The sequence below is a fragment of the Salmo trutta genome, chromosome 23 (genome assembly GCF_901001165.1).
Source record: "Salmo trutta chromosome 23, fSalTru1.1, whole genome shotgun sequence".
Lineage (NCBI taxonomy): Eukaryota > Metazoa > Chordata > Actinopteri > Salmoniformes > Salmonidae > Salmo > Salmo trutta.
This window is the reverse complement of record NC_042979.1, coordinates 20986230-21000944: the sequence shown is the minus strand read 5'-3', so window position 1 is coordinate 21000944 and position 14715 is coordinate 20986230. Positions and strand designations below refer to the sequence as shown.

General features: G+C 43.4%; 2 protein-coding genes and 1 long non-coding RNA gene across 3 annotated transcripts; 1 reads left to right on the top strand and 2 right to left on the bottom strand.

Annotated features, from left to right (window-relative positions):
• Positions 1 to 380: 380 nt before the first annotated feature.
• LOC115159557 (uncharacterized) lies at positions 381 to 3611 on the bottom strand. The gene is made up of 2 exons (XM_029709407.1): positions 3519 to 3611; positions 381 to 3153 (listed from the first exon to the last, which is right to left on the bottom strand). Exon 2 carries the CDS (start codon positions 3054 to 3056, stop codon positions 1248 to 1250), a length of 1809 nt encoding a protein of 602 aa, XP_029565267.1. The 5' UTR covers positions 3057 to 3153; positions 3519 to 3611; the 3' UTR covers positions 381 to 1247.
• A 3884-nt stretch (positions 3612 to 7495) lies between these two features.
• LOC115159556 (surfeit 2) lies at positions 7496 to 9629 on the bottom strand. Its single transcript, XM_029709406.1, has 6 exons — positions 9466 to 9629; positions 9145 to 9296; positions 8744 to 8847; positions 8293 to 8478; positions 7750 to 7868; positions 7496 to 7617 (listed from the first exon to the last, which is right to left on the bottom strand). Exons 1-6 carry the CDS (start codon positions 9541 to 9543, stop codon positions 7531 to 7533), a joined length of 726 nt encoding a protein of 241 aa, XP_029565266.1. The 5' UTR covers positions 9544 to 9629; the 3' UTR covers positions 7496 to 7530.
• A 1765-nt stretch (positions 9630 to 11394) lies between these two features.
• On the top strand, positions 11395 to 12342 carry LOC115159555 (uncharacterized). The gene is made up of 2 exons (XR_003868902.1): positions 11395 to 11819; positions 11915 to 12342. It is a non-coding gene; the product is annotated as an uncharacterized LOC115159555 (long non-coding RNA).
• The last annotated feature ends 2373 nt before the right edge of the window (positions 12343 to 14715 follow it).

Here is a 14715-nt window from a genome sequence, read left to right as displayed (position 1 = left end):
CGCTGTATGCCACGTATACTTATCCAGGGACTTCGTCATTTTGCCATGTTTACTGGTTTGCTCATGTAAACAGTTAAAGATGAGAACATTCCTAATTTACATGAGATATGGCCTACTGTAGTGTATAAAGCAGCATGATAAAAAACACCAACATGTAAACAATCTTCAATGTGACTCAATATTGGAAAACACAAGCATTTTGATTTCACCCGCAATAACGTCTGCTAAACACGTGTATGTGATCAATCAAATTTGATTTGACTACTGCCATGCTACAGACGTACATTTATTTGATCATCTCTATGCGGAAGATGAGGTAACATTTTACTATTCAATATTAACAAAATATTGACTATTTTCACAATAAATACAAAATCAGAGAACATTTGTGCACTTTTATTATACTTTTTATGCAATCACAGAACTTCTGAAGAAGAGTGAGGTAGTGGACAGAAAAATAATGGATGATATCTATCATACAGTGCCTTCAGAAAGTATTTACATTTATTTATTTTTACCCATCTACCAATATGTGCTCTTATTTGCGAGACATTGAAAAACCTCGCTGGTCTTTGTGGTTGAATCTGTGTTTGAAATTTACTGCTGGACTAAGGGACCTTACAGATAATTGTATGTGTGGGGTACAGAGATGAGGTAGTCATTCAAAACTAATGTTAAAACACTTATTGCACACAGAGTGAATCTATGCAACATATTAGTCCTGAACTTATTTAGGGTTGCTATAACTGAGGGCTTGAGTACTTATTGACTCAAGACATGTCAGCTTTAATTTTTTATGAATTTGTAAAAAATAAATAAAATAAAAATCCACTTTGACATTATGGGATATTATGTGTAGGCCAGTGATACAAAATGTCAAAGTAATCCATTTTAAAATTCAGGCTGTAAAACAAAATGTGGAAAAAGTCAAGCGGTGTGAATACTTTCTGAAGGCACTATAAGTCTCATAATGAACAAGAAACTTACTTTCAACATAACCTCTGAAGAAGTTTACCAAACACGCAGTCAAAAGAACTGTAATGCAGTCAATACACAGATACTATGCTACCTTTGTTCAAAAACAGTTGCAAAATTCCTAGATAAAAAAAAACGAGTGCAATAAGACTATAAAGAATATTTCCCTATTTACATGTCTACAAGTGAACCATTTAGTGGTCTCAACCCAATTCAGCACAGGTAAAAGTTCATACTACTCACACTTTTTATACATGTAACAAATGTAGCCTTTACAACGGTTCCTGTTTGCACACCATTCCAGTTGAGCTAGGGCCTGAGGCTGAGCTAACCCCAAAGGTGTGACTGACCACAAATGGAAGGTCAGCCACAGTGGCTTTCAGAGAGTCTGTGTAGTTGGTCTTAGCCATCCAGACCTGTCTTCGGATGGCTACAGAAGCAGCCATGACCCTTCCAGACAGTTCAGCCTGGTGGGAGGATAGCTGGAGGGTGAACTGGCCAATGAGCTTCAGCTCGTTAAGGGCCACCATAAAACGCTGGGCTGGACAATCCTCAGTGATCTCCAGCAGAAGCCTCCTCTGGTAGTCTGATAGGTAGCGTAGGTAGTTGGCCGTCTTGGCAAGCATGCCAGCAGTCTGGTACATCCTCTCTACTAGAGTCTCAGTGAAACGCCATCGCTCAGCTGGCACCGGCGCCTCCTTGTTCTCTGTGGGCTTCACCGCCTGGAAGATGGCCGACATGAAGCAGTTGACCTGGGGCATCTGGTCATACGCTGGAGACTGGCAGTCGTGAAGCCTGTACATCTTAGAGAACAGCTCCCTGTACGGTTTCGAGCTGGCAGGGTTTGGCCAAAAGCTCTGGACCAGGTCCTCAAACTCCGGCACCATTGTGGGGTCTGGTGGGCTGGGGCTGGCTGGTGTGCTGGGAAAGTCTATACCAAGATACTTGGCAGCACGTGCTATGAGGCTCTGAAGCTCCATAGCTTCCAGTAAGTCCTGTTTAGAGATAGGACCCTCAGTTGACTGAGAGGCATCCTCCCCTTCACGGTGTCCATCACTGAGAGGTCTCAAGGCAAACGAAATGGAGGAAGGCTCCTCTTCCTGCTTCACAATGGTACCGGACATAGATTCCGTCACCAGCTGCTCGCTGACAGGGCAGGATAAATCTCTCTGGTTGCCCTCCTGAGATGAGGTGGATGCCAGAGGGATGGAGGCGTGAAGATGTATAGTTTGGGCTGGAGTGGGGAACGACACAACAGCCTCAGCACCTCTCCTCTCCAGAGCCTCAATGCGCTTCTCCAGAACAGCCCACTGTAGCTGGACGGCTTGTTGAACAACCTCCACCAGCTCCCCGTGCCTCCTCTCTGACCGGACAGCTTGCCGCGACTCCCTCTGAGACCTCCTTCCCTTTCCAGAGGGGCAGGAATCATCTTCATCAGAGCTCCAGTCTGAAGAGGAAGAGGAGGAGGAGGGAGAGCGTCTCCGCCTGTGGCTACTGCGGCTCCGTTTGGAGCGTTTGGAGCAGGACGATGAGAAACTGTGTCGTTTACAGGAGCTGGAGGTCAGCATGTTGGAACCTGATTGGCTCAAGGATGGGGTGGAGTCAGCTGACTGCTGAATAGCAAGTTGTGAGAGGAAAGTGCCTTTTGGGATGCTCAAATTGTCCCCTGCCTGCGCTGGGGGTGGGGAGAGGATGGTGAACAACACTGGCATGGTGGAGGAATGGGCTGGTGTGGAAGCAGAGAGCCGATGTGGGGGCAGGGTGGGGACTGTATTCTCTTCCGGTTTTGGTTCCTTGATGGGAGCTGAAGTGGTCTCAGGCTTGGGCTGAACTTCAGACTGTGCTGCCTCGTGCTTCCTCTGCTGGCTCTCGCGGTGCATTATCTCCTGAACTTTAGTGAGGCGGTTGATGCAGGTGCTCCAGTCCATCTTAGCACAGTGTGGGCATTTGCCATACTCCAGCACAGCCTCCTTGGCATGCTGGATGCCCAGACAATGCAGGCACAGCTCATGGGTATCTTTGACAGGAATCTTGTGTTTGCGACAATCACACCACGTGAACCTTGGGGATGAAGTTGCCATAGCAAACAGCTGTTGTGGAGAGCAAGGACCCAAAGAAGAGTCCTGTCAATGTTCTCAGTTTAGAAGATAATTTGTGGGGCTGATTATGTTGGCTCCCCTGTAACAAGAAGGAATAAATAGCCATATGAGACCAACATAAGTCATCATCATTGCACGCATATCTTTTTTACATATAGTTAGCTGACATGAAGCTACGGCTGGCTATGAGGCGAGTCCATCGCGAAGGAAAAGCACGAATATTTTACCAAGAAATGTATTAATATTTCAAAACGTAAAATATATCACTTAGACTAGGCAGTATGCGAATACAATTGGCATTAAACTGTCTTCTTTGTGTGGTCCCTCTCCTAGTTGTTTGTTGACGTTGGACAGCCAAGCTAGCTAGAAGGTAAACAAGCATGCATTGAAAACGTAGCTATGAATATTTGAAACCATATACTACACAAATAAATGCACACTTACCCCCGATCGAATCTGTTAAGGGTTGTTTACTCGAAATTATGATCTGCAAAGATACACACGACATGTGGAGGATCCCTCCTCAGTTGCTCCTACGTCATACGCTGTGCGACTGAAGCTAAATAGCAAAGACCTTGTAGTAACAACAAGATCCAAAGTTTGCGCGTTCTCTCAATTAAATAAAATCATTTTTTTTGGCCACATACACATGGTTAGCAGATGTTAGTGCGAGTGTAGCGAAATGCTTGTGCTTCTAGTTCCCGATAGTGCAGAAATATCTAACATGTAATCGAACAATTCCACAACAACTACCTAATATACACACATCTAAGTAAAGGAATAAGAATATATACATATAAATATATTGATGAGCAATGACAGAGCAGCATAGGCAAGATGCAATATATGGTATAAAATACAGCATATATATATATATATATATATATATATATATATATATATATATACTGCTCAAAAAAATAAAGGGAACACAACACATCCTAGATCTGAATGAAAGAAATAATCTTATTAAATACTTTTTTCTTTACATAGTTGAATGTGCTGACAACAAAATCACACAAAAATAATCAATGGAAATCCAATTTATCAACCCATGGAGGTCTGGATTTGGAGTCACACTCAAAATTAAAGTGGAAAACCACACTACAGGCTGATCCAACTTTGATGTAATATCCTTAAAACAAGTCAAAATGAGGCTCAGTAGTGTGTGTGGCCTCCACGTGCCTGTATGACCTCCCTACAACGCCTGGGCATGCTCCTGATGAGGTGGCGGATGGTCTCCTGAGGGATCTCCTCCCAGACCTGGACTAAAGCATCCGCCAACTCCTGGACAGTCTGTGGTGCAACATGGCGTTGGTGGATGGAGCGAGACATGATGTCCCAGATGTGCTCAATTGGATTCAGGTCTGGGGAACGGGCGGGCCAGTCCATAGCATCAATGCCTTCCTCTTGCAGGAACTGCTGACACACTCCAGCCACATGAGGTCTAGCATTGTCTTGCATTAGGAGGAACCCAGAGCCAACCGCACCAGCATATGGTCTCACAAGGGGTCTGAGGATCTCATCTCGGTACCTAATGGCAGTCAGGCTACCTCTGGCGAGCACATGGAGGGTTGTGCGGCCCCCCAAAGGAATGCCACCCCACACCATGACTGACCCACTGCCAAACCGGTCATGCTGGAGGATGTTGCAGGCAGCAGAACGTTCTCCACGGCATCTCCAGACTCTGTCACGTCTGTCACGTGCTCAGTGTGAACCTGCTTCATCTGTGAAGAGCACAGGGCGCCAGTGGCGAATTTGCCAATCTTGGTGTTCTCTGGCAAATGCCAAACGTCCTGCACGGTGTTGGGCTGTAAGCACAACCCCCACCTGTGGACGTCGGGCCCTCATACCACCCTCATGGAGTCTGTTTCTGACCGTTTGAGCAGACACATGCACATTTGTAGCCTGCTGGAGGTAATTTTGCAGGGCTCTGGCAGTGCTCCACCTGCTCCTCCTTGCACAAAGGCGGAGGTAGCGGTCCTGCTGCTGGGTTGTTGCCCTCCTACGACCTCCTCCACGTCTCCTGATGTTCTGGCCTGTCTCCTGGTAGCGCCTCCATGCTCTGGACACTACGCTGACAGACACAGCAAACCTTCTTGCCACAGCTCGCATTGATGTGCCATCGTGGATGAGCTGCACTACCTGAGCCACTTGTGTGGGTTGTAGACTCAGTCTCATGCTACCACTAGAGTGAAAGCACCGCCAGCATTCAAAAGTGACCAAAACATCAGCCAGGAAGCATAGGAACTGAGAAGTAATCTGTGGTCCCCACCTGCAGAACCACTCCTTTATTGGGGGTGTCTTGCTAATTGCCTATAATTTCCACCTGTTGTCTATTCCATTTGCACAACAGCATGTGAAATGTATTGTCAATCAGTGTTGCTTCCTAAGTGGACAGTTTGATTTCACAGAAGTGTGATTGACTTGGAGTTACATTGTGTTGTTTAAGTGTTCCCTTTATTTTTTTGAGCAGTGTATTTGAGAAATGCAAGATATGTAAACATTATGAAAGTGGCATTATTAAAATGTCCAATGATTTCAAGTCTGTATGTAGGCAGCAGCCTCTCTGTGTTAGTGATGGCTGTTTAACAGACTGATGGCCTTGAGATAGAAGCTGTTTTTCAGTCTCTCCATCCCAGCTTAGATGCACCTGTACTGACCTCGCCTTCTGAATGGTAGCGGAGTGAACAGGCAGTGGCTCGGGCGGTTGTTGTCCTTGATTATCTTTTTGGCCTTCCTGTGACATCGGGTGCTGTAGGTGTCCTGGAGGGCAGGTAGTTTGCCCCCGGTGATGTGTTGTGCAGACCGCACCACCCTCTGGAGAGCCTTTCAGTTGTGGGTGGTGCAGTTGCCTTACCAGGCGGGGATGCAACCCGACAGTATGCTCTCAATTGTGCATCTGTAAAAGTTTGTGAGGGTTGTAGGTGACAAGCTAAATTTCGTCACCCTCCTGAGGTTGAAGAGGCGCTGTTGCCTCTTCTTCACGACACTGTCTCTATGGGTGGACCATTTCAGTTTGTCCATGATGTGTACACCAAGGAACTTAAAACTTTCCACCTTCTCCACTGCTGTCCCTTCGATGTGGATAAGGGGGTGCTCCTTCTGCTGTTTCCTGAAGTCCACGATCATCTCCTTTGTTTTGTTGACGTTGAGTAAGAGGTTGTTTTGCTGACACCACACTCCGAGTGCCTTCACCTCCTCCCTGTAGGCTGTCTCAGCATTGTTGGTAATCTAGCCTAGTACTGTTGTGTCGTCTGCAAACTTGATGATTGAGTTGGAGACGTGCATGGCCACGCAGTCATGGGTGAACAGGGAGTACAGGAGGGGTTGAGCATGCACCCCTGTGGGGCCCCAGTGTTGAGGATCAGCAAAGTGGAGATGTTGTTTCCTACCTTCACCACCTGGGGGAGGCCCATCAGGAAGTCCAGGACACAATTTCACAGGTTGGGTTGAGACCCAGGGCCTCTAGCTTAATGATGAGCTTGAGGGTACTATGGTGTTTAATGCTGAGCTATAGTCAATGAACAGCATTCTTACATAAGTATTCCTCTTGTCCAGATGGGATAGGGCAGTGTGATGGTAATTGCATCGTCTGTGGACCTATTGGGGCGGTAAGAAAATTGAAGTGGGTCTAGTCTGACAGGTAAGGCGGAGGTGATATGATCCTTGACAAGCCTCTCAATGCTCTTCATGATGACAGAAGTGAGTGCGACGGGCGAGTCATTTAGTTCAGTTACCTTTGCTTTCTTGGGTACAGGAACAATGGTGGCCATCTTGAAGCATGTGGGGACAGCAGACTGGGATAGGGAGAGTTTGAATATGTACGTACACACAGCAGCCAGCTGGTCTGCGCATGCTCTGAGGACACGGCTAGGGATGCCGTTTGGGCTGGCAGCCTTACAAGAGTTAGGAGAGCCCACAGTCCTTGGTAGCGGGCCGTCAAATACCTCATCTGGCAGTTATCAAACGTTCCCACAATCTATGGTCAAGTGAGTACATTTGGGACATTTTCATAATTGGAGCTATATGATGATCATCAAATGCTGTAGTTGAGATGCTATATAGGACTACATTTCGTCTTGTGTGGCATAGTTGGTAGATCAAGGTCCACGCAACACCAGTGATGTGCGTTCAATTCCCACAGTGGACCAGTATGGGAAAGAATAAATATGAATGCACTGACGAGTGTACATCGCTCTGGATAAGAGCATCTGTAAGATGTACATTTGGTGCTGGACAATAGCAGAATCCATGTCAAGACTAGAAAATGCTTTTGTGTGGAACATTACAGATGTAGTGTTGATCTGTCAACTTTTGCTCAAAAATTAGACAGAAAAACTGATAATTAGCTACTTGGAGCAGCCTTATGTTTGCATCTACTTAGCAACACTCGACAGGATGAGAGTATATGACACAAATTGAAAGTGCGAATAGAGAAGCACAGCATTCACCTTTATTTTCCATTTTTAACATGGTCTTTAAAACCTTTTCTTTTACAGTTATGATTCTTGAATTTCTTCTGGAAACCACCAGCCTGAACCTGTTGAAGATGCAAAGAGAGCGGTGTTACTAATTACAGTAATTCAACAACCACATGCAGACCTGTTTGCTTGGAACACTGCTCAACACTACTGGTGAAAAAAACAGTTCCATGAGGGTTAAGCCATGTGACCTTCTTGCGTTTCTGTGGCGCCTGTTGATCAATCTCCATCTCCTCCTCATCATCCGTTTTAAAGGCATCTTTTTCCTCCTCCATACCCTCGGTCTCCTTTTTCAGAGAGAATAAAGTGGCTGGAAAGAAAGAAAAAGCCAGACATTAGTTTTCACCTTCCAGAAAGGAAGCAAATGTATCAAATAAAATATACTTGAATCCACATACTGTATGTTCTAGCTCATCCACTGCAGACATTAGTCGTGCCCGAATACCCATACTAAAGTACTACATACTTAAAATGCATACTAATTTTGCCATTTGAGCTAGTAGAATTCACTCGTCTTTTGTTTGACAACAGCTGATGATCAGATAAATTGACAGGCTGTACCAAAATGAACGAATTGCGGGAGTCAAAGCACTTGCGCATTAGGAGTACTATTTTTGACATTTCAAATACTATAAATACATTTTTTGCATACTATTTAGTATGCTAGCATGTGTATTCAGACACTGCCAGTGTCACCATTGACTGTTTTACACAAAAATGACTGAAGTACTAACATGGGTACAGGTCACTCATGCTGTCCTCAGAATCACTGCCTCCCTCATCGCTGGAGTCAGGAGCCCACGCTCCATTCCCCCGCTGGAAGTTGCGCCCCCTCTCCCCATCTTTCTCTCTATCTCTGGGCTTCTTCTGTTGGAGGCTGGCTGGCATGTACTCCACCCCCTGTTGCACACACACTTCATCTTGGGGAGAGATTAGACAATTCATAAACTGTACTGACGACAGTGAAAACAACCATCTATGTGGTGTTTCAGGTAGTTATATTTTAGTGACATACATCTGATGGATTGTAAAGATGCTTCACTGGTAAATTGAAAGCGCAGAACAAAAGTCCCCTGAAACAACAGCACTCAGTGGAAAACCTCTAAATATGTTGAGTGGAAAGGAAGCATCAACATTTGAGGGTAGGTAGGAGGAAGGACATTTTGGGTGGCAAGAAGTACTGACATTTCTTCTTCGCTTTTTGGAACCGCTTCCCATTGACATGCTGTAAGACATGGTGTGGCAGGCGATTGATGTGTCTGAGCGTCAACTTGCAGAAGAGTTGATTGCTGTAGGTCAGACATACAGAATTGGTCAGTTACCCTAACCCCAAGAACTGGTTAGAGTGGGGACATAACTTCAGAGGCAGACAGGCACTTGATAACCACAGAAGTCCTATATTCACATTGAATTGGTGGCAGCAGTTGGAGAACCTCTGGATGGGTCTGGAGAGAGATGGAGGCTAAACATTCGCCCTGTGAATGTGGGTGTAATATCATATAGCATCTGCCAAGAGGTCATAGATGCTCCCCTCTAAAACACGAAACCGCCAACTACTGAGAGTATGGCTCTTAGGGAATACTTACGGTTGCTTCGAGCTGGGCACAACATGTGGTTCATATTGACTATAGTTGAACTCTGCAGTAGAACACATTTTCTGATATTTCTTCCCTTTGGTGAAGTTCTGGAGCTCTGTGAGGTTGCAAGGACAATCATGTCCATTGAGTACGCATTTTATCTAAAAAATAAAAATGTGAAACAAAATGCTGTCATATACATGTCATGTAGTTCACATCAGATACAGCATAACATTATTAGCTAGCTAGCCAACGTTAGCTACGTTTTTTGCCAACGTTAGTCAATACGATATTTTGTGAAAATAAGTTTGGTGCGGTTGGAATTCTAACCCTTTTGCCGTCGTCCGTAAGTTCAAAAAATGGGTGATTTAGAAGGAAAGCTTTGATATCTGCAGGTAGGTCCTCCATGGTCGATTAGCTAGAAAGCTAACTAAGGTTCTTATTTCATTTTGTTAGCGTCTAGCTGTGCCAGTCATGTGGGTACGCGGGCGTATTTCTTCCTCTCCAGACTTATAGGACCGTGGCGCCACCTATTGTTTATAACAGTATGGTGCAGTCTGATATATTTTGATGGCCTTCTATGAATCTATGTCATCAAAAGGAACATACAATTCGACACACCAATTAGGATCTGGCAAAAAAATACTTGCAGTTATAGAACCTATTGCCCTTCATGGTTGTGAGGTCTGGGGTCCACTCACCAACCAAGAATTCCCAAAATACGACAAACACCAAATTGAGAATGCATACAGAATTCTGATAAAAGATCCTCCGTGTACAACGTAAAACACAAAATAATGCACGCAGGGCAGAATTAGGCCGATACCCACTAAATATCCAAATCCAGAAAAGAGCTGTTAAATTCTACAACCACCTAAATGGAAGCAATTCCCAAACCTTCCATAACAAAGCCATCACCTACAGAGAAATACACATAGAGAAGAGCCCACTAAGCAAGCTGGTCCTGGGGCTCTGTTCACAAACACAAATAGACCACAAAGAGCCCCAGGACAGCAATACAATTAGACCCAACCTAATCATGAGAAAACAAAAAGATAATTACTTGAAACATTGGAAATAATTAACAACAGAGTAAACAGAGAGAGTAAACTAGAATGCGATTTTGCCCTAAACAGAGAGTACACAGTGGCAGAATACCTGACCACTGGAAATCGTTGACTATGTACAGACTCAGTGACCATAGCTTTGCTATTGAGAAAGGTCGCCGAAGGCAGCCCTGGCTCTCAAGAGCAGACAGGCTATGTGCACACTGCCCACAAAATGAGGTGGAAACTGAGCTGCACATCCTAACCTCCTGGCAAATGTATAATCATATTAGAGACACATATTTCTTTCAGATTACACAGACTCACAAAGATTTCGAAAACAAATAAAATGTTGATAAACTCCCATATCTATTGGATGAAATACCGCAGGTGTGCAATCACAGAAGCAAGATTTGTGACCTGTTGCCACAAGAAAAGGGCAACCACTAAAGAACAAACACCATTGTAAATACAACTTATATTTATGTTTATTTATTTTCCCTTTTGTACTTGAACTATTTGCACATCATTACAACACTGTATATCGAAATAATATGACATTTGAAATGTCTTTATTCTTTTGAAACTTTTGTGAGTGTAATGTTTACTGTACATTTTGTATTGTTTATTTCAATTTTGTTTATTATCTATTTCACTTTCTTTGGCAATGTAAACATATGTTTTCCCATGCCAATAAAAAGCCCCTTAAATTTAAATGGAATCGATATTTATGGGACCTAGTACCACAGAGTTTCCAAACCCAGAGGCACAATGTCGCAAGATTTCCGGGAACACTTGCCACACAGACCAGCCTGGGGTTTGATAAGTCAATGAGATAAGTGAAAAAAATCTTCCTTCGTTGTTGATTTTCTCGAAATCTAAAGGCACAACTTAAATTTGAGCCAATGACTTAAGTAACTGAACATTTTATTACTCCAACCTCGTAAAAGTGACAAACTGACACATTTTAATTTTCGTCGAAAACAACTTTATATCAAAGGAGTGACGGTGTGCACATGCGCAGTGTGGCGTGAGAGACCGTTACGTGTTGAGCTTGAGCTTAGTTAGATGATTCGGGGAGAAGCAGTTTCGGCCTATCTTCATAATGTCTTTGGTAGTACTCAAGACAAAATAAAGACAACTGTTTGTAATGTATAAATACCAATAGAAATTTGACATTAAGATTCACTAAATTAAATAATGAAAAGTTAAACATTTACGTTGAAATTAACGATATCAGAGGGGATGTGCCAAAGATAATATAAAATCACAAAATAAACTACATCACGAAACTGACCACAAAACGGCCTGATTTGATTCTATCGTTCCTATTGTGTTCCAGTCTGATATAGTTTTTTAACTGATAATTGCAAGGCCAAATATATTGTAGATATAGATCTCTTGAAGTATTTGTAAAGCAATGTTTGAACATTGGGTCATGTCGGGGAGCTTGTTTCTCAGTGTTGTCATTATCAGTCATCTGACACTACGTGACAGGCTGCGGTTGTTAGCTAGCACTCCAGCTAAGTCCAATTTGTGCATTACGATGTAGTCCTTTTTAGGTTTTTGTTTTCCAGCAGAATATTATATTAGAAACCCCTACTATATGTGAAGTGCACTGGTGATGAACATAGTAATGTAAGTGAACGTGTATCTGTGTTTGTTAAGTTACTAACGTTAGCTACATTGGCTGCAGTGCCAACTAACGCATCTTTTCTCTTAATTCATTTCAGTGTAGCTAATTCTACGTAAACAACTAGGGAGAAGAGCGCTCGGCGGAAATGGAGTCCCTAGAGAAAGCAAGAACAAGATGGGTGTCAGGAGTATTATCATAAGGAGACGTATACTTGGAAAACGGAGGAGGAATGGAGGGAAAAAGAGAGGGCTTGTGTCGGATAAAAATTGTGGGGAAAAGGGAAATGGTTTGTTAAAGAAGAATGGTAGAAAGTGTAAGCAGAGGGAGCTGAAGACAGGAGGAGAAATGGAAGTGAATAAGTGTGAAGCATCCTATGTGGTAGGTGCGGTGAAGTTATTGGATACCGAGGTATACACCGAGGATCAGGATGAAGAAGAGTCTGTGACAGTAGGAGTGAAGTTTATGGAAAAAGTGTACTCTTTCCTTTTGGCTGATCCATTTGTGGTTTCACGGTGGGTGAAAAAAGAGTTGGGTGATGGCAACTAGAAGTGGTCTAGTGATAACGGTTTGTGTTTCTGTGAGGAAGAGGGAGAATGCGCTCGGAGTAAAACGAATGAGGGCAAGAAAAGTGAATTGTTTCGTTCTCAAGAAAAGGGCACCAGTGAAAGGAGTGATAACAGGGGTAGCGGTAAATATAAAAGTTGACCAGCTGAGGGGAAAGATTCCCGGTGTATCTGATGGTCGTCGTTTGATGCGACGCAGACAGGGTGGCGAGAGTGGGGAAACGGAAGTCATTGTCTGTTCTTTTGAAGTTGAGTCTTTGCCCGACAAAGTTTGGATATATAAGTAATCCTGTACGAGCGATGTGCCGAATACATTACGATGTTACAGTTGTCAAGCTTATGGGTATGTGGCAGCAGTGTGTAGGAGGGAGGGTCCAAGGTGTGAGAAGTGTGTAGAAGGTCATGAGACAAAGGAATGTGTAGTATTGAGGAAAGTAGCGGAATGTGTTAATTGTTGTTGTGCCCATGGAGCTGGGGCTCAGAAATGTCCCTTGCGAGAGAGGCAGGTTGAGGTTTCCAGGGTTAGAGTAGTGCATTAGTTGTCACATTGTACTGAAGGGAAGTCTCGGGAAAATTGAGGTTGTGGTGGCAGCTGCAGAGGTATTTGGGTGTGCTAGACTTGACATCAGAAGAGTTACAGGGTGTGTTAAGTGGTGACGTCCCATCCTTTCAGGATGATGGCATGAGGTAGGAATAAATACATTTAATTAGTGGAGTAGGGTGGGGTTCATTTAATTTTATATCATTTTGAAATTAGTGAGTGTAGTGTTAGATGGTAGGGTATTTATTTAGTACATTTTTATTTTTCAAGCAAAGTATAATGGAGTTGTACTCCAGTCTAGTAGGTGGCGGTAATGAAACAAATTGGATGCCAACCGGCGTTAAACCTCAGAAGAAGAAGTAAACAACAATATGTCTGGACCAAATGGAGAGCCTAACATCTCAACTGATGATGGCATCATCGACGATGAAGATGAATTCAGGTAATACCGGTATGTTTCAGATGTCATCATGGAAGCATCATCTCTGCGCCTGTGATTTAAGAGATACAGCGTGCATTTTTTGTTTGTTTAACTATCCTTGTGGGTACCAGAAGTCCTCACAAGGAGAGTAAAACAAGGAACATTCGGACAAGTGGGTACATTTCGCCAGTCCCCATGAGGAAAAATGCTATTTTAGGGTTAGGGAACATAGGATTTAGAAAGGGAATAAATGTTTTGGTCCCCACAAGGATAATAAAACAAAACTGTGCGTGTTGTCATTCACAGCTGTGTACATAAGCCAATAGGGTGTCTGTATTTGTCTGTTAGGAATTGCACATCATATCACTCTCTTTTGGCAGAGTATGTAGCCATCAACACTATGTAGCCATCAACACTATGTAGCCATCAACACTATGTAGCCATCAACACTATGTAGCCATCAACACTATGTAGCCATCAACACTATGTAGCCATCAACACTATGTAGCCATCAACACTATGTAGCCATCAACACTATGCTGATCAGATCAACTCTTGCCTGGATGACCTGGAGGAACGCAACCACTCACTGAATGACAAACTACATGAACTGTTTGGCGAAGAGGATAAAGCTGGACTACTCAATGTTATACAAATCAACAACATTCCAACTATCTATATGAGCATCTTTCCTTTCCTCAAGTGTTCGTGTGGCAACACTTAAGAGTTAATAGGGTTTTTCCCTTCTCTGTCCCTTTTATGTAGCACTTATGAACCCTCCACTAAACTATACAGTTTTAATCCATACCCAACTGTTTAACTTTTAAGATGGTTCCTGCTTGGTTAAGTAAATGAGCCAAAAGCTGAGTACATTCTGTGTTGAAGTGACTAGTTTATGCCACCATTACTATGTATACCAATGTTTCAGCTTAGCTATCTGTATAGTCCTCAATTGCCCCCATGATTGGTACTTATTTATCCAAGTGCTTGGTGTGGGGTGTAAAGCATGCAGAATAAGCTGTGATTCATGTCATAACTGGGGTGTATTCATTTAGCCTAATTGGTTTCTGTTCCAAAACGTTTTGCAATGAAAACAAGTTTCTATTGCACAAATTCAGCTAGGTCCCTCCCTGTTTCATTTGCTATGTTTGGCTCTAAGATGGTAAACGGTTTCTGTTGTAAGATGTAATGAATACACTGGTGGTAGGTAAGCAGCAAAGTTAACCTCTGTGGGGCAATACTCCAAATCATGTCTGAGCTTTGATTGGTCAATATTTCTCTGTGACATGCAAGAAGAGATTGTGTTCCACTTTTTCCCCCCATTCTGTTTTTCTTTGTCAGGTATAAAAACAGTATATTGAATGTGTTACTGT